Here is a 20,905-nt window from a genome sequence, read left to right on the forward strand (position 1 = left end):
TTTCTTTAATAAATATGTATTTTTTTTTAATAAACAAATAGTACAACAAAGGTATTTCAAACCATTTGTTTATAAGTTAGTTTGATAAATAATAATTATTGATACCAGCGGTATGGTAATTGTTGCTCAACAATTCCAAAACAATTTAGGCTCAATTAGGAAATAATTTTTTTCAAGACAAGTTCAGGAGTTACAGCCCAAGTATCAATTGGACCGAACCAGGACAAAGTCTGATTTCCATAAAAAGTTGAGTGTTGCTAGGTGCACCCAGCATTTTTGCTGGTGCACCCAGCAAAGCTTTTAAATGGCAAAAATGCCCCTAGCTTCTTTCTTCCTTAAAAATGTAATTTTTTTTCCGGAAAAGCTGTTTACCTCCCTTTTCAGAAACATTGTGCTTCTCGTTTTCTCTTTTTCGTGCGGCATTGCCTCTGGTTCGTGGGGGTAGCAGCGTTGAGCGCAGCGGTGTAGGTACCGGCGTCGAGCATTGCGGTGGTCGGTGGCGGAAAACGAGGTACGCAGTTGGTGGTTTGACTGTCGCAGACGTACGGACGACTTCCAGATCAAGTTGATCTGTAATACAATTACGGATCAAGTTGATCTGTAACAGCCTTTTGGATCAAGTTGATCCGTAAGTGTATTATTTTTGGTATTTGCTGTTTTTGCATTTATTTTCCTTTTTTTCTTTTAAATTACTAATTTTTTTGTATGTCCATTTTTTGTTTGATTTGGTTAAATGGAAAAATATGAGTGAATGTATGAAATAATGTCTGAACGAGCGGATACGGATTATGAAAATGCAGAAGCATGTGGCGCGAATGAACCACATGTTGATTGTTCGGATGCGTTCAAGACTTCTCAGGTTATAATGTTAATGCTTGTCACATATTTAATAAAATGAATACTGATAGAAAACTTAAATTATGTGGATTTTGTAGGTGTGTGAGTGCCAAGAGGATGTTTTGCGGTGGGCTCGATCTGTGGCTCATGAAAACGGATTTGTGACGGTGATTTTAAGGTCGGACACAAACACAGGTAGTAGAGGAAGGACTACGTTTGTTTTAATTGGCTATGAAAGGAGTGGCGAGTATAGGTGTAGGAAAAAAGAATTAATCAGAAGAGACACTGGGACTAGGAAATGTGGGTGTCCCTTCAAGCTTCGTTGCAAGCCAGTGGTTGGAGGAGAAGGCTGGATGGTGAAGTTGATTTGTGGAGTGCATAATCATGAATTGGCCAAGTCATTAGTTGGACATCCATATGCGGGGCGATTGACTAAAGCTGAAAAAACACTTATTGCTGATATGACGAAGTCCATGGTAAAGCCAAGAAACATTCCGCTAACTCTGAAGGAACACAATGCCAATAGTTGTACGACCATTAAACAGATATACAATGCAAGAAGTGCATTCTGTTCTTCCATAAGAGGAAGCGATCTTGAAATGCAACATCTGATGAAGCTTCTTGAACGTGATCAATATATTCATTGGCACAGAATAAAGGATGAAGACGTGGTTCGTGATATCTTTTGGTGTCACCCTAATTCAGTGAAGTTAGTCAACGCATGTAATTTGGTGTTTTTGATAGACAACACCTACAAAATAAACTGGTACAGACTCCCATTGCTCGATTTTGTTGGGGTGACACCGACTGGGATGACATTCTCTGTCAATTTTGCATATGTGGAGGGTGAACGCGTTAATAATTTGGTATGGGCTTTACAACGCTTCCGAGACCTTTTTTTAAAGCGTGATGCCCTCCCTGGAGTTATTGTCACTGACAGAGACCAAGAATTGATGAATGCAGTGAAGGATGTATTCCCTGAATGCACAAATTTGTTGTGCAACTTTCACATAAACAAGAATGTGAAGGCCAAATGTAAATCACTAATTGCGCAAAAAAATGCTTGAGATTATGTCATGGATTGCTAGAGATCTCTGACTGATTGTCCTTCAGAACATCAGTTTGATGAATGCCTGAAGAAGTTCGAAATAGCTTGCGCACCTTGGCCAATGTTTGTTGACTATGTCAAGGAAACATGGATAATACCACACAAGGAAAAATTTGTTTCCGCCTGGACTAATAAGGTGATGCACTTAGGAAACACAACAACAAACAGGTATGAAACTGTTCAACTATTTCTATTAACGTTGAAAAATTTATGGAATTGTATTATTGTATATGTTTATTTTTATTTGTGTATTTGAAATGTAGGGTTGAATCTGCTCTCTCGTCTTTAAAAAGACTGTTACAAAATAGCATTGGAGACTTAGGCAGTGTGTGGGATGCCATGAACAACATGATTGCGTTGCAGCACACGGAGATTAAAGCATCATTTGAAACAAGTACACATGTCGTTGGACATGTGTTCCAAAAAACCTTATACAGGAGGCTGCTTGGAATGGTTTCAAGGTATGCTTTAAATCAGATTGCTGCTGAATTAGAGCGTGTTGACTATGCTGGCAAGAATCCCTCAAGTTGTGGTTGCGTGGTGAGAACCACGCTTGGTCTTCCTTGTGCTTGTGAGCTATCCAAATATGTTGGTAGTTGCATCCCACTAGATTCAATTCATTTGTTCTAGAGGAGACTCAGTTTTTCAGACCTAGGGTTATCTGAGCCCGAGGTGGGCATCAAGGACGTAATGGAAACAATATACCAAAAATTTGAAGAACTTGATGTTTGTGGCAAGTTTACTCTAAGAACTAAACTTTGGGAAATTGCATACCCTAATCAGAATTCGATGTGTCCTCCTCCAGCAAAGGTTAACACAAAGGGGGCACCGAAGAAAACTACGAGCAGGAACTCAAGGTCAACAAAGCGTGATCCATCTTACTGGGAGTATGTAGATGCCTTTGAATCTATGCAAAACAGCAATTCGTCAGTGAGGCGTACTGCATCATCCTCTGAGCAACTAAATCGAAGAACGATCATGCCCATGTTGGACCAGTTTCAGCCATTTATGCACGATTTCATTGATAAGATTGTTGATGTCAAAGCTAATGGTAATTGTGGATATCGGTCGGTTGCTGATTTATTAGGTATGGGTGAAGACTCTTGGTCGGTGATCCGTAACCATCTGCTTAAAGAACTTGCCAATTTCTCAGAAGACTATATCAAGCTCTTTGGTGGCACGGAGAGATTTGAGGAATTAAGGATGTCACTACTTGTTGATGGGTTAACCAAGGTATGTAATTTATGTATTTGATTTTTAAGACTTTACTTTGAAATTAAGTTTGACGTGTATATTTGTTTCATTCAGGTGATAACGGATAAGTGGATGGATATAACGGACATGAGACATGTCATTGCATCAAGGTATAACGTAATCGTTGTATCATTGTCTAAACAACAAAACATGACATTCTTTCCCCTTAGAAATCAACCGCTGGCAAATTCTTCATTGCATCGTATAATTTGTATCGGTCATGTGTATGGCAATCATTTTGTTGAGGTACATTGTAGATATGAAGTGTTTTTTTTATGTTTATGCAATGAGTTTTGTAGGATTAAGTTAACATTTTTTTCACATACACAACAAGTTTATTTAAAAGAATGTTGTCCCTTACCGCTTGTAGCATTGTTATGGTCTAGCAATTGTCATCCGCAGGCGAAGTCGTGGCCAAATCCATATATTAGCAGAATGCAGCATTACAAGAGTTTTATGATGTTCAACAAAGACTATGTTGATATAAATGATGATTGAACATGTAATTTATAAATGGCTGATCGTTTTGAACATGTAATTTATTTGTTACGTCCACAACAAAATTATTACTTAATTCTAAAAAAGCATATATGATATATCATTGTCTGAGTTGACTACACATTGTGGAAAACCGTGTATGATAAATTGTTGTCTGCATTAACATAAAGCGCGTGAAAGGACCCTGCACACCATGACTACACATGCAGATCTGATGCAAGCTAAAGCATGTCACGTCATTCGTGTAGTTGACAACACATACAGAAAGCATGTGCATGCGTATTTTTAATCTTTAAAAAATGCAACACTGATATTAAAAGTCATCTATATATATGGCACAACTTAACCCTGTAAGAAAGCACAAGTTTCAATATCAACCCAAGTCTTACAAAAAACTATGGCATTCTTGGGAGAGACAAGCAGTCAGACAGTTGTGAACTCCACATTAGGTTTTATTTTTCCAAATGGATCCATTGTTCACAACGACAGTGATGTTTCCTTTCAAGCTTCCACTCCAGTTTCCATTCGAGTACCTAACGGGTGTGATTTTCAAACGTTAAAAACCAGAATACACAATACCCTTAAGCTAACCGACAAGCAACTTTTGGATGAAATTTACTATCGGCATCCTTTCACGTATGCAGGTAATCAATTTTGATTTCAATGTATGCAACTGAAAGATGATGCTGATGTTAACACAATGTTAATGTGTAATCATGAATTTTCGTTTGTTGGTCCGATTGAGTTATTATGTAGCATTGCTAGAACCCCAGATGATATTTTAAACTTACTTGAAGCTACTATGGCCCCTACTCATGATGCCCTGCTATATTACAATGGGAGGTGGAACATGTCACGCCAAAATGAGTTTGTTGGTTACTCGTTCACAGGAAAAAATCCCTAAAACTTTGACATTTCCACCGGATGTACCATGGATGAACTGAATGATTTGATCAAGCAAGTTGCGCCTCGTGGGATTCCCCCTTATGGTATTGATGAAACACAAATGGTAAGGCTATTGTTTTTTCGGAAACCAAGTCACCATGAGTATTCAAAAAAAGTTATAAAATTCGAAATAATTGAACTTAAAACCAACGAGGACGTGATGAAGGTGCTCATTGCGTCTAACTACTGGAAAAAGATTGGGCCAATAGAAATTTTAGCTGTTTTCAGTAAACCTGTACCGCAAATGGAAGACGAGTTGTCCTTGTCGCAAAATTAGCATGAGTTAGTTATAGTATTTGATGCGAATTTAATTTCATTCGACTATGTTGAAGTTAATGTACTGTTTGAATTCATGTATTGCATAATCATTTTTAATTAGAAGAATCTCAACGAAAAAAATAGATTACTATGTATAATTTTTTTAAAATTTATTTTTTTTAATTTGGTAGAACAAAATTCTTTTGAACTTCTTTATTTCAATTATATTTAAAGTTATATTTAAAATTACATTTTATTAGTTGGTAAACTAAGTTAACTAGACCATTTTAATAACATGCGTGTATATAGACACAAATGGAATACACAATCAATGGAAATAAATAAAACTAACATTACTAATGAAAATAAATAAAACCAACAATACTAATGAAATGAGTTCATGTACAATATCTGTATATACATGGAATATCAATATAAAATATGTAAATAAACTACGCCTGATCCGTGCGTCGCCTGCGTCTAGACCTAACATATACTAGATGATCCTGTATATACACACCTCTAGACTCAGATGGCGCTCCAACCTGTTAAATACAAAACAAACAGATTACACAAATTTAAAAAAGAACTCACAATGTATCAATCAAATATTTGGCAATTTGTAAAATGAAGTTGTGACTGTTTACGGATCACTTGATCCGTAAACTACGTCTAAGTAAGTTACGGATCACTTGATTCGTAAACTACGTCTGAGTAAGTTACGGATCACCTGATCTGTAACCTCCTCCAAGCTTCCCTACTCCGCCAACAATGGCGGAAACAGAGAACAGTGACGCTTACCTCGACGGTCGACGCTGACGATGATCCCTCGAAGGTGGACTGTGGTTCGTGGCTCCTCTTCACGGCAACAAGAATCAAACGCAATACGAAAATGGCTCGTGGTTCATGGTTCGTGGCTGAGGAAGAAGAAGAAGAATCAAACAAGGAAGAAGAAGAAGGTAGCGCGAGAGAGACAGGTCCAAGAGGTCTCTAACACAATACGAAAATGGCTTTGAGGAAGAAGAAGAATCAAAGGTTGTGTGAGGAAGAAGAAGAAGAAACTGCAACGGAGAGAGAGAGAGAGAGAGAGAGACTAGCGGGAGAGAGAGAGTCAAGCGTTTTTTTAAAAAAAATAACCAGGGGTATTACAGGATTTTCACCTCAAGTCCTGGGTGCACCAGCAAAAATGCTGGGTGCACCTAGCAGTACTCTAAAAAGTTTCTTCTCCATCCCTAATATTAGTTCGATTGGGTTGATATAGATATGAGGCTCACTAGTAACACCCTTATTGCAACTATACCCTAACCACCAAAAATTGGATTTAGGTCTCTTGATTTGAGTTGTGGTTGAGCTCATGTCGATCCGGAAGAAACAACAAAAGAAAAAGTTCATGGCTCTATTTAAGTTTCTTTGTAATAAGAAATGTGAATGATATGTTTTTCTACATTTTGTGTTTGTAAGTTCATGATTGATAACTTATTAATTTTGAATGCATGTGTCTGATATGCCATTTTTTATTATCATCATTATTATTATATTATGCATTTTTTTAATGGTATGTTTAGCATCTTATGTGTTTTGTAAGTGATGCTAGACACTTCCAATGAATGTTATATTAATCTATTGAAAAAAAAAATCATCTCAACAACACTTGATCATTATTCATTAGAGTGGAATAAAAAGAGAAAGAAAAATACAAATAAGAAAAGAAAGTAGAATAAATAGATTTTATATGTATTAAAGATTGCATTAAAAAAATATGTATTAAAGACATTTATACTGTCAATACCTCTGTATTTTAGAAAATAGGCCATATCTAAAATCTAACCTCACTTAACCTAACATGTCTTTACCTCTGTATTGTTTTTTAGATAGTCTTTACCTCTGTATATGGATTTAGTTTTGTAAAGTAGAAATTTATATTGATAAAAAAAAAGTAGACCCGTCAACTATTAATTAGAAAGTTAGGTAAGTCAATTTAAATAAATCCGTAATGGTAAAGTGTTGGTTTCAAATGTCCATTAAATGTGCATAGCTTTTTGTTAATTGGATTTGATACAAGCTCAACCACGGAATAGAAGGTGAATTTCATAAATTAAACAACAATGGGTGTTGCTAGGTGCACCTAGCACCCTACGTGAAAAGGAAAAAATACTCCCATGTATTTTTAAAAATATTTTTGTGCACCCAGCTCATTCAGCTTGATCCGCGTATGCTATGACGTGATCCTCATAGGTTTTTGTTGATTCACAGAAGCTATATTTGATCCATAGTTGACATAGATGATCCGTACGCTTGTTACAGATCAAGTTGATCCGTAACAAGCTTGCGGATCAACTTGATCTACAAGAAGCTTGTGTCTTTGTTTTTTTATTTTAGAAGGGGATTTTATTTTATTTTTGAATACGAATAACATAAAATTTGCACGAATTTAAACTTAAAATCATTCCAAACATAAAAATAACATTACATTAACTTCAAACTTCAAACATTAAACATTACATTAACTTAAATAGAGTTGAAAGAAATAAAATTAGCATCAAATACGACAACTAAGTGATGCTAATTTTGCGACAAGGACATATTATGTTCCATTTCGATTACATGCTTACTAAAAACAACTAAAATTTCTATTGGCCCAATTTTTTTCCAGTAGTTAGAATGCACTAACACCTTCAACTGTCATCGTTGTTTTCAGTTCAATAATTTCGAATTTGATAATTTTATCTGAATACTCATAGTGACTTGGTTGTCGAAAAAACAATCGCCTTACCGTTTGTGTTTCATGAATATCATAAAGGAAAATCCCATGAGGCGCAACTTGTTTGATCAAATCCTTCAGTTCATCCATGGTACATCCAGAAGGAATGTCAAAATTTTTGGGATTTTTTCCTGTGAATGAGTAATCAACAAACTCATTTTGGCGTGGCATGTTCCACCTCCCATTGTAATATAGCAGGGCATCATGAGTAGGGGTCATAGTGGCTTCAAGTATGTTTAATATATCATCTGGTGTTCTACCAATGGTGCATAATAACTCAATCGGACCAACGCTTGAAAATTGATGATTACACATTAACATTGTATTAACATCATCATCATTTTTCAGTTGCATACATTGAAAGCAAAGATGGTTACCTATATCTATGAATGGCTGCCAGTAGTAAATTTCATCCAAATATTGTTCGTTGGTTAGCTGAAGGGTATTGTATATTTTGGTTTTTAACGTTTGAAAATCACAAGCGTTAGGTACTTGAAAAGGTATTGGAGTGGAGGTTTAAAAATAAACACCACTGTCGTTGTGAACAATGAAACCATTTGGAAAAATAGAACCTAATGTGGAGTTCGCAATTGTCTGACTGCTTATTTCTCCCAAGAATGTCATACTTTGTTCAAAGAGTTGAGTTAGGAATGAATGTTTGATTTTTTACAGTGTTCAGTTGTGTGATATATATAGATAAGTTTCAGTATCATTGATTCAATTTTTTAAAATAAATACATACGCGTGCACATGGTTTCTATCTGTGTTGTCAACCACACCAATGACGTGACATGCTAACACGCTTTATGTTAACACACTTGCATTTCCCAATGTGTAGTCAAGTCTTACAATGTTTTTTTCACGCTTTATGTTAACACGCTTGTATTTCCCAATGTATTGTCAACTCAGACAACGATTTATCATACATGCGTACTTTATTTTAGTTGCACCAATTTTTTTTTCGAAAAAGCAACAATTAACTAATAGTTTTTATGTTAACATAACAAATAAACAAAGACAGATAACTCTAATGTCAGATTAAAATTCAAAATGATCAATCATTCAAAGGTACATTTTCAATCATCATTTAAGTCAACATAGTCTCTTTTGTACATCGTGAAGCTTCTATAATGCTGCATTTTACTAATATATGGAGTTGGCCACTGCTTCGCCTGAGGAGGACAATTGCTAGACCATAACAATGCTATTGGCGGTAAAGGACAATGGTCTTTTAAATAAATCTGTCGTACATGCAAAAAAAATATTAACTCAATTATACACAACTGATTACATAAATATACAAAAAAAAACTTTATATCTACAATGTACCTGAACAAAATGATTGTCATAGACGTGACCAACACAAATTATGCGATGCACCGAAGAATCTCTCGGTGGTTGACTTCTAAGAAGAAAGAACGTCATGCTTTGTTGGTGAGACAAGGATATAAGGATTACATTATACCTTGATGCAATCACATATCTCATGTCAATTATATCCATCCACTTATCCATAGTGCCCTGAATGAAACAAATATGGACATCGAAGTTAATTTTAAAGTTAAGTCTTAAAAATCAAAAACATAAATTAAATACCTTGGTTAACCCATCAACATGTAGTGACATCCTTAATTCCTCAAATTTGTCTGTGTCACCTAAGAGCTTGATATAGTCTTTTGAGAATTTGTCAAGTTCTAAAAGCAGATGGGTGCGGACCAGCGACTAAGAGTCTTCACCCATACCTAATAAACCAGCAACCGACCGATACCCACAGTTTCCATCAGCCTGGACATCAACAATGTTATCAATGAAGTCATGGATAAATGGCTGAAATTGATCCAACATAGGCATGATCCTTCTTGGATTGGGTTGCTCAGAAGATAATGCACTACGCTTCACTAACGAATTGCTATTTTGCGTAGAATGAAAAGCATTTACATACTCCCAATAAGATGGATCGCGTTTTGTTGACCTTGGGTTTCTTTTCATCGGTTTCTTTGGTGCACCTTTTGTGTTAACCTTTGCTGGAGGAGGACACATCGAATTTTGATCAAGATATGCAATTTTGCAAAGCTTAGTCTTCAGAGTAAACTTACCACAAACATCAAGTTCTTCAAATCTTTTGGATATTGTTTCCATTACTTCCTTAATGCTCACCTCGGGCTCAAATAACCCTTGGTCTGAAAATCTGAGTCTCCTCCAGAACATATGGATTGAATCCAGTGGGATGCAACCAACAACATATTTGGATAGCTCACAAGCACAAGGAAGACCGTGTGTGGTTCTCATCACATAACCACAAGTGGAAGGATTCTTGTCAACATAGTGAACACGCTCAAATTCAACAACAATTTGATTTAAAGCATACCTTAAAACCATTCCAAGAAGCCTCTTGTATAAGGTTTTTTGAAGACATGTCCAACAACATGTGTACTTGTTTCAAATGATGCTCTAATTTCTGTGTGTTGTAGCGTCATCTTGTTCATGGCATCCCAGACACTGCATAAGTTTCCAAGGCTATTCTGTAACACTCTTTTTAAAGCCCAATGAGTAGATTCAACCTTACATTTCAAATACACAAATAACAATAAACATTAACAACAATAAAAATTCATCAATTCATCAACGTTAATAGAAATAAGTGAACAATTTCATACCTGTTTGTTGTTGTGTTCCCTAAGTGCATCACCTTATTCGTCCATGCGGTAATAAATTCTTCCTTGTGTGGGATTATCATGTATCCTTGACATAATCAACAAACATTGGCCAAGGTGAACAAACCATTTCAAACCTCTTTAGGCACTCATCAAACTGTTGCTCTGAAGGACAATCAACAAGAGTTCCCCAGGCATCCATGACATATTCCCAAGCATTTCTTTGACCAATTAATGATTTACATTTGGCCTTCACATTCTTGTTTATGTGAAAGTTGCACAACAAATTTGTACACTCAAGAAATACAGTTTTCACTGCATTCATCAATGTTAGGTCTCTGTCAATGACAATAACTCCAAGGAGAACATCACGTCTTAAAAATATACCTCGGAAGAGTTCTAAAGCCCAAAGCACATTATTAAGATGTTCACCCTCCAGATATGCAAAACCGGCAAAGAATGTCATCCCAATTGGTGTCACCCCAACAAAATCGAGTAGTGGGAGTCTATACCTGTTTGTTTTGTAGGTAATGTCTATCAAAAACACCAAATTACATGCGTTGACTAACTTCACTGCATCAGGGTGACACCAAAAGATATCACAAACCACGTCTTCGTCCTTTAATCTGTACCAACGAATATATTGATCCCGTTCAAGAAGTTTCATTAGATGTTACACTTCAGTATCACTTCCTCTTATGGAAGAACAATATGTACTTCTTGCATTGTATATTTGTTTGATGGTCGTACAACTCTTGACATTGTGTTCCTTCAGAGTCAATAGAATGTTTCTTGGTTTGACCATTGACTTCGTCATATCAGCAATAAGTGTATTTTCAGCTTTAGTCAATCGCTCGACATATGGATGTCCAACTAATGACGGCCAATTCATGATTATGAATCCCACAAATCAACTTCACCATCCAGCCTTGTCCTCCAACCACTGGCTTGCCACGAAGCTTGAAGGGACACCCAAATTTCCTAGTCTCAGTGTCTCTTCTAACAAATTCTTTCTTCCTACACCTATACTCGTCACTCCTTTCACAGTCAATTAACACAAACGAAGTCTTTCTTCTACTACCTGTGTTTGTGTCAGACCTTATAATCAGCGTCACAAATCCATTTTCATGAGCAACGGATCGAGCCCACCGCAAAACATCCTCTCGGCTGTCAAACACCTACAAACCAATCCAGATAATTTCAATTTCCTACAACATATTCATTTTATTTTATTAAATCACTCACAATCATGGACATTATTACCTAAGAAGTATTGAACGCATTCGAACAATCAACATGTGGTTCATTCACACCATATTCTTCTTCATTTTCATAATCCATATCCACTTCTTCAAACATTATACTTTCATACATTCACTGATTTTCGTCCATCTTAACAATAAATCAAAAATTTCAACACAGGCATACAACACCTATCTGAACTATACATAACATACAAAACTATACACAATAACTCATCATTAGTAAACAAAGTAATAATTAAAAAACAAAATTAAAATAAAAAATGACAATACAAACAAAGTAATAATTAAAAAACACAATTAAACTTAAATAAAGGTTAAAATTTCAAAAAAGTAGAATGTTACGGATCAAGTTAATTCGTAAAAGACTTACGAATCAAGTTGATCCGTAAGACTTTTATGGATCAAGTTGATCTGTATGTCTTTTGCGGATCAACTTGATCCATAGAAGACTGGCAGATCAACTTGATCCGTAGCTTTAAAATCAACATGCGGATCAAGTTGATCCGTAAACTTCTTACAGACAAACTTGATCCGCACAATATACCATACACCAGAACGCACCAAAACGCAAATGCGTACCTCGTATGTCGCCGACGACCATCACAACACTGAACACCGGTACCTTCACCTTCATCGAACCTAACTGATTGCAAGGAAATGAAGAAACTACGAAACACTGCGCACCAAAGACAGAAAACGAAGGAGAGGATGCGCAAAAATGGAGAAAGAAGGATTGTGGCGTTTTTAAAACATAAAAAAGCTTTTTAAAGGATAAAGAAGGCGTAGGGGCAGTTTTGGATTTTTAAAAATTTATTGGGTGCACCTAGCAACTCCCAACAACAACATATGAAAAGTCTATGAGACCAGGGGATGGGTTGATACCTTAGTGGAATTGTGGTAGTACAATTTCTCTGTATTTTAATTCAGAGTCCTATCAATATCTTGTTTATAACATGTTGACTTGACAATGATTGAAGGAAGAAGTTGTATATTCAATTTTTTTTATTAATATTCTAATAAAATTAATAATTAATATTTATTAATAATTTTTTATTTATAACACACTATATTAATAATTAAACTTTATTATATAAGAATTTTTTAAAAAAAAATTATAATTTTTAATACATTTTAAATATTAATAAAAAAGTATGTTGATAAGATTGTGTTGCTAATAAATCTTTTTTAATTAATTAATAACCAACCTTTCTTTTTGGATGGTTTCACATTATTTGCTATTCCATGACTTGGTGTGCAAGGCGTGAACTATATTTAATAACTTCTTTTTAACAATAACTTTTTGTTGATCGGATACAAGCTCAACCACGGAATAGAAGCTGAATTAGTTAAAATTTATTAAAAATTATATAATTAATAGATAAATTCATTAAATTAAATAAGAAATTTATTTATAATTTTTTTTTATTAAATTTAAAATGATAATACAAAAAAGTATTTTAATAGCTATTTTTAATAAATAACCAACCTTTCTTTTTGGATGGTTTCACTTTATTTTTTATTCCTCGACTTGGTGTGCAAGGCATGAACTATGTTCAATAATTTCTTCTTTTTTAACAATTAAATTATCAGCCCCAATTAAAATATATTGCAGTTCTACTATATATATAGCGCTTCAGCTAGCCTTGTCCATTCATCCTTCCCGGAACTCAAAGCAGCTCAGCCATCTCTCTCTCTCTCTCTCTCTCTCTTATATATATATATATATATATATATATATATATATATATATATATATACTCTTTAAGAAAATAAGTGAGTGCTTATAAGTAATTATATAAATTTTATTTGACAAGCATCTATACCTATTTTTGGAATTAGTTAGTAAGTCATAGCCTTAAGAATATTTAAAAAGTCTAAGTTGCAACCATACAATTTTTCTAATATGTCATAGTATATATAGTTTGCTGGTATACTCCAACTTTTTTTAAGGAGTACGAAAGAACCATAAATGTCTCGAGTTAGAACATGCTTTCAGAAAAGAATATTATTCTGGATTATATAAATATACCATCAAAGTATATATTTGAATGAATTTTATCACACTCTGCATTGTTGTGTGCTGTTTTGGACAATGATGAAGATAATTGTTTGTTCGCTCGTCGTGCGTAAGAGCAAAATCTGCCTTGCCGACAATATGATTTTCTGAGTCCAATCATCATCTTTCAAATTTACTTTTTTTTTAAAAAAAAATTAGTCATAATGTTTTGTGATCTCTTTTCGTTGGGGTTAGTAGTTCATGTGTAGGGTACAGTTAATTTCATGCAAAACAACATGAATTGAAGATGGTAGTGGTGGGATTGCTATATATAGAGTTTTTGAAAGAATTTATAGGAACTTTATTTATTTAAATTTATGAAAGAAATTTATGGGTTTCATAAGTTATTTTTAAGTTGTATAAATTATCAAAACAAACTTGTTTTCAGCATATTGTAATAAGTTTCATGACTACATTTATGATATGAAATCTTGTAGGATAAGAACTTATAAAATACTTCCTTTTCTAAAATAATTGTAAGAAAAAGTAATAAATAGATAAAAGAAAATAATAATTTTACCAAATTAATCTTTTATGATCATTAATTTATTTATCAATTGTGTTGTCTATCATTAATACTATTATCTTTAAATGATGGTAGAAAAGTAATTAATGTTAATTGAAAAGTTAAAATAATAATTATTTTGAAATGATTCTTTTCTTATATGATAATTATAATAGACGGATGGAGTAAATAGTTAATTGAATTTCAAGTTAAGCTTCTATCCCTAATAGTCATCCTCTAATTCTCATTTCTAAAGTGCAGGTTTGTGCAGGTTAAATGAGCTCATATAGATGTGGACCCTTTTCCAAGTTCATTAATCTCTTCAATAACCCTATTGAAATTATTACCGAGTCTGGTTGTACGGTTCAGAACTGCAAACGAAGAGTTGTTTGGTTATTTTTATGCAAGTCAAGTTTAGTTCCAAAAGCCAGTTTGAATATTAGAAAGGAAATATATATATATATATATATATATATATATATATATATATATATATATACATATATATATATCTTTTGCATTAATGGGAAAAACTATTGTACTATTAACTTCTCTTCATAATCACGTTAAAATATTAGTTAACATAACTTCGGTAAATTTTATGTTTAATTTCATGTTAAAGAATTAATTTTGGATCCAAAATTGATTCTTAAAGCATCTTAAGTAGTTTTTGTGTTGAATAAAAAAAATTATACTAAATTTTACAAATAACAAGTTTTTATAATAAAAATATTTAAACATAAATCATATTTAAAATCAATTTCATTCAAAATCAATATTGTGTGAACACTTATCCAAACACACTAATGCTATAATTATATGTAGCTTTGAGTTGGATGCATAGTGCTATGTGAATGCAGTTACAAACACCTTAATTTTGCAAAATCAAGATCATCTAAAATCACATTTGTAACAGCTCACTCAAACACACTAAACTGTTGAATATAGTTACAAAAGAAAATTGTTTCTTGTTAGATTTATATTATTATACACTTGATAAAAGCCATAATTCAAGTATCACAGGAGTAAGTGTTACATGGGACGGAACTAACACTGTAAAACCAGCTTTGACAATGAAAGGGGGGAACTTAACTTCAACCAAGCACACAAGAATTTTGTTTTGGAGGGAGGGGATTAATAAGATCAACACCACATTTACAAATAGCATGTGTGAAATAATTAAAACATTGTAAACTCCTTGCACAACTATTTTTCCTAGCTACAAATAGGACTCAATTATGGAAAGTGAGGATGGTGTGAACAGCTCTATGCTAGAAGACCACAGTGAGTTTAAATTTGATTTCTATTCTTGCATGATACACAGCTACAAGGAATGCCTATGACCAAACTATAATAAACTGATTTTGCCACATCCCATCTTTTTTCTTATCCATCACCAGATATGCACTAGCCTTCTAGTGAAGAACACTTAGCCAGAGTTACTATGAGAAGAGGCACCTTGGTTTGACAAAAAGCGCACAACAACACAGGTAATGTTGTCAGAACTACCTCGCTGATATGCTTCTTGCATCAGCCTCTTTGCTGCCTCCTCTGCGTCCTCAATTGGTTTAATCATAGCAACAGCTTCCTGGAGAAAGTGAAAAGATTGAGTTAGATGAGTTAAGACTTCAGGACATGGCTTTCTGTTTTTACAATTACATGTTTTATCAGATATATGATTCATGAGTTTGGTCTTCAATTTTTCTCCTATTTCTTGTGTTCTTTTACTTGCATATAGTGATATGTAATTTTCCTGAAACTACATCAAGTAGGCCATCATATCCTTATAGTGGCAAAGATGAACCTACACATGTTACACAGAATTTATAGACATGTGTTATGGCAAAATACATCAGTCCTTGGTCTCTAGTTTAAATGGTTGTTTCTAACAAGAAATAGTTTGGGTGGATTCTTATCCGTTGATGTAGGTAATCTTTGACCATACCTTTCAGAAATAAGTTATTAACCTTATCAAATCATGTCAGTAAGCACCTAGAAATGGGTAAATGTACAGCCCAATAGTTCTTGATAGGTCTTAACTCATTTATATTTTCGTGGTTTATGATGGAAATGTACACTATAGTTATCAACAGTAAAAGGGAAGAAATGAAAATCATGGCAAACCTCATTTGAGACGACATCCCATAGCCCATCACTGGCCAATATAAGAAACTCAAGAGAGCTATCAACCTTTTCTTCCTGCAAGACCACAAACATGTTTTTAGTTGTAACTAAACTACACGAATGGAGGCCAAAAAAATCCACGACTTAAACCAATTTGAACAAGAATAAAGATCAGTCTGGGGACATCTCTTTCATGTAGAGAACAGTTACATTACTGATGATTCCTACGATTAGCAGCATTTTTCTTCAAGAAGCTCTAAAATGCTAGAGCAGTAGCGCTCAAGGTTAATTGTACAATGAGTATATCAATAAAAGATCTATCACTTCATTGTACTTTTTCACCCTTAATAAAGTATAGGGAATTTCAGAATATGTGAACAAGCCATAAACAAATATGCATAAATTAAAACCACGTGCACAAATATATATACCATGACACCATGCAAGTTAGTCAAATTTTTCTTTAACAGAACAAATTCTTGGGATCCAGTAACAATGACAAACCTTTATGTGGAAAGCTCTTTCTGAATTGTCTTTATTTTAGGGGTAGTTTAAGCATGTTTTAAGCTTGATGTTATTATTCAATTTCATCTTCTCGCTTGAAGCAGAGTTTTTTTTGCTAAAAGGATGTTTCTGAATGCGAACCATATACTAAATCATGCACTCTATACAGACACAGATTCATCTGAATCTAAGAATATATGAAATATCCAAGAATGGATTGGATTCACCATATTAGAAATGCACCTGGATTTCTGGATCAGCAACAACATACTGCTTCAGGAGTCTATCACCAAATGCACGTGAAACAGCAAGAACTCCACCAACTCTCCAAGTTCCTGTAAACATAGTGTTTAAAATTTCCATAGAGACAAACAACAAGAATCTATAAATCAAATAACAAAAACTAACTATAAGATGACCTTACCAGCCCACATAACAAAACCACCTGCATCTTCAATCCTTCGCCTCTCATCAGTTTGGTCTGGCTTGTGATCTCGAGAAACAGCAATGGCTAGAAGAGGAAAAAAAAAAGGGAAAGCAAAATATATAAGTCACCATTCAAATTCAGAAGGTTGAAGTAATTTGTCAACAGAAGCACAAGAAGTACAAACTATGATAAGCCCATCGTTGAACACTTGTAATTAAGCTATATACAAAGATAAAGCCTAAAATAAATAGTTAGCCTTCAGCAGTCTGTAAAGTTTCACATATTTAATGTTTTCCTTAATAGCATACTAGTGCCTAAAAGTCCATAAACTTGTAAATACAAGAGAAATGGACAAACAATAGTAAAAATTATTACATAATTAATGGCTATAAATTTGTTGAGACAATACAAATGTCAAGTACTTCAATATATTCCTGCCTCAATAGAGATGACTAGAGTTATAGATAATAGCAGGTAGGGACAACTAAAGTAGGAAACAAGTAGAAATGCATAGGGTTGGCATAATACTGAAACTTCCAGAACCATTTGACAATAACAACAGTTATTATGATATCCTGAAGGATCAGAAAACTAAATTCATGTGAAACCATACAAATAATGCATTGCATGCAACTTAGAACGTATTTACAATATAAGACTATAAGGCTACAGCCTTACCATTTCCACCCCTGCATATAACAGCTCTGGAGTCCCCAACATTTGCAACAAGCAAACGGTCACCAACAAGAATGGCAGTGGAAGCAGTTGATCCAGCATCTCTGTTTTGATTATTTTCAGATTTCAGAAATTCAGAGTCGGTGTGGTTATATGCATCAGCTGTGGAGAAAAACAGTTTGGCAGGAGGGGAAAAAATAGTTATTCTCAGAATTTATCAAGTTGGAGAACATCAGGCTAAGGGATCATGATGCTATATCATAGGCAGGAAATTATGCACCTATTGCAGATTTGGTGTCAGAAATGAATTTAGGATGACTGATCAAATTGCTAAATAGGTTTTGCTTGACATACTCGGCAGCACGAGCACCACCATGGCCTGAAAGTTTCAAACAAGAAAGTTTCAGCTACTTTAACATTTTTAGCTGAAAAAGATCAGTATTGTGTATAGGCTATATGTAGCCAATAGCAAATCACTCCTACATGCTTAAATGATAGAAATGAAATGCTATATAAAGAAACACCTAGCATTCAATATTTGCTCCTATAAGGAATTCATGAAGGTTCTTGGTCACAATAAAGAATACTAGAAACAGAAAGTACAAGATAATGGTTAAAGCCTCTGGGAATTATGCTCAAAGACAGATTACTTAGATGAGAAGCCTCCAGAGAGATTTCCTTCATGGCGTGCATAAAACAGTACTATAGGCAATCAGAATCATCAAACATTCCACAATATATGTAGAAGCATTCACATATGGCACTATTATGTCTCCTGGAATAATTAATTTCCCAATAACGTAGAAAGGGAAAATCCAGGGATAGAAACAAACTAACATGCAATAACAAATACGGATACAAACAATCACTTTTTATTAGGTCAAAAGGCAATAGTTTGTCGTGTTTCCAATTAATGTACAACTACAACCATCATCTTAGCATCTTTTCTTAACGTAAGTAGCATGGATACAAGGACATGGAGACGAGAGAATTATGTACATATACCATCAAAAACTCCAAAAAGGCCAACAATTTCACCATCAACACCATCAATTTTTGTCTCATAAAAATCTTCCATTGAAGATCTCTTGCCAGGGGAGCTAGCATACCCATAGCTGAATTTTCCATTCTGACTGCAGTTACAATTCAAAACAACATGTTAAAATAATATCATTCAATCAACTAAAAAGACAGAAATATAAAAGAAAAACCAATTAAAATCATCTATAATCTTTGAATTCTACACACATAAATCACCATCTATGTCCAATCATTGTCATAGTAGAAAGAATTCTGCCAAGGGTAGTCATTCATTCCGGTAGCGGTAAGAGTATAAATTATAACATTATCCAATATAATTTATAAACAATAAGACAAACAGAAGCAAAAATAACAATAATAAAACAAAAAAGCAGAACTTGATTATGATATTCAACAAAACAAAGATTGACCAGTTCTACATCAACCGAGGCCCTCTTCAAATAATTTTAAAATACCCCCCCCCCCCCCCCCAACCCCAACCAAAAAAAAAAGTCCAATGAATTTGCTTCTTGACCAATGGTTTCTATCAAAACTAACATTTGACGATAAAAAAAAAAAAAAAAACCAACAAAATCATTCAACACAAAACTACCTCGTAAGAATACCAATACACCATTAACCAACAACAATAATTGTAACCATTAAAAAAACACACACCAATTCTTCAGCACATTCAACCAATTCTAGATCTAAAGAAAGATGGATACAACACAAACCTGAGGCCCCCTCCACTGACAGGTGAATCTTCTGCAGCATGAACCTGGCTTGAAGAGGACAGAACTGAATTGAGGTACCCCATATCACAGGTTGAATATTCAGGGTTCTCAGGTGCTACTTCTTTGACCAACAACAACAATAGAAAATGAAGAAATAATAGTGCTATTCTTGCGTGTATACAGCTTATTCTTGCGTGCAAAAGGTTCCAAGTTATCATAACACTAAGTGTGAGGTGGGGTCATTTGGGAATAATGAATAATCACAAACACTCCCAAGTTTTAATCTGCACAGAAGAAACCCCCCAAGGAAGAAAGTGTAGTTAATATCACAAAGCAGATAAATTCCTAAAAAAGACTCAAACTTTGTTCCACCCAAAAGACAAAAAAATAATAAAAATAAAAAAAGACACAAACTTTGTGCTTGGATCTTGGTGTTATTAATCAAATTGAATACTGAACAAGGTTGAGATTTGGTGAGAATTATTATTATTATTATTATCATTGAACATGTGAAAGCATGTAATTAGGGAGAGAGAGAGAGTACCCGAGGAAGGGGAGAGAGAAAGAAATTGCATGGCACAAAGGAGAGAGAGAGAGAGAGGGAGAGAGAGTTTAAGAGGTGAAACGAGGAGACAAAGTTACAACAAGGGCGAGAAAACAGAGTGGATTCTGTTTCATTTTTAGTTCAAGATAGCTTCATGGTTTGTTTGTTCCAACAATAATCGAATTCCATCTTCTTTTAGTAAACTAAACTAATTCATTAATCATTAACTACATCTCTAAAAAATATTTTTCGAATTTCTTGAGTTAATAAGAAAATCAATCAAAACCAGAAAATATAATTTCTATCCTTAAAAAATCATAATCATATTTTTCAATTTAATTAAAATGTAGGAAGATTGTAAAAAAAATATAATATCATCCAATTACATACTTATGTGATATGTATGATAAGTTTAGTGTATTTATAGTAAAATTTCTATACATTATAAGTGTATAAATATTTTGTTAACCATAGTAATTTATTTGACTTATCCGTGAAACCTTAAAATATTTTACAAACTTCAATTATATTGGTTGATTATGAGATTAATCATTGATTCAGTTAATAATCACGCTTAGAGTTCATTATCTTTCCTTAAGAATATATTCTCCAAAGATGGATAAATCTTTTTTTACAAACTCAACATGGGTTAGCAATTGAATTACACCAAATAAATAAAGTATAAAAACATTTATACTATCATTAACTAACCAAATTTTTTTATTAGTATAAC

At 33.9% G+C, this 20,905-nt stretch overlaps 2 protein-coding genes across 2 annotated transcripts; one reads left to right on the plus strand and one right to left on the minus strand.

Moving 5' to 3' along the window:
- The first annotated feature begins 763 nt into the window (after window positions 1-763).
- Window positions 764-3,697, plus strand: LOC114391729. The gene is made up of 6 exons (XM_028352691.1): window positions 764-859; window positions 936-964; window positions 1,016-1,464; window positions 3,045-3,178; window positions 3,254-3,452; window positions 3,534-3,697. Exons 1-6 carry the CDS (start codon window positions 764-766, stop codon window positions 3,695-3,697), a joined length of 1,071 nt encoding a protein of 356 aa, XP_028208492.1.
- Window positions 3,698-15,079: 11,382 nt separating this feature from the next.
- LOC114393849 (probable protein phosphatase 2C 59) lies at window positions 15,080-20,333 on the minus strand. Its single transcript, XM_028355310.1, has 9 exons — window positions 20,173-20,333; window positions 19,629-19,912; window positions 18,877-19,004; window positions 18,152-18,250; window positions 17,875-18,033; window positions 17,194-17,280; window positions 17,013-17,104; window positions 16,266-16,340; window positions 15,080-15,729 (listed from the first exon to the last, which is right to left on the minus strand). The coding sequence occupies exons 2-9, from the start codon at window positions 19,844-19,846 to the stop codon at window positions 15,571-15,573; spliced, it is 1,017 nt and encodes a 338-aa protein (XP_028211111.1). The 5' UTR covers window positions 19,847-19,912; window positions 20,173-20,333; the 3' UTR covers window positions 15,080-15,570.
- Window positions 20,334-20,905: the final 572 nt, after the last annotated feature.

Source organism: Glycine soja, chromosome 17 (genome assembly GCF_004193775.1).
Source record: "Glycine soja cultivar W05 chromosome 17, ASM419377v2, whole genome shotgun sequence".
In the NCBI taxonomy this organism is placed as follows: Eukaryota; Viridiplantae; Streptophyta; class Magnoliopsida; order Fabales; family Fabaceae; genus Glycine; species Glycine soja.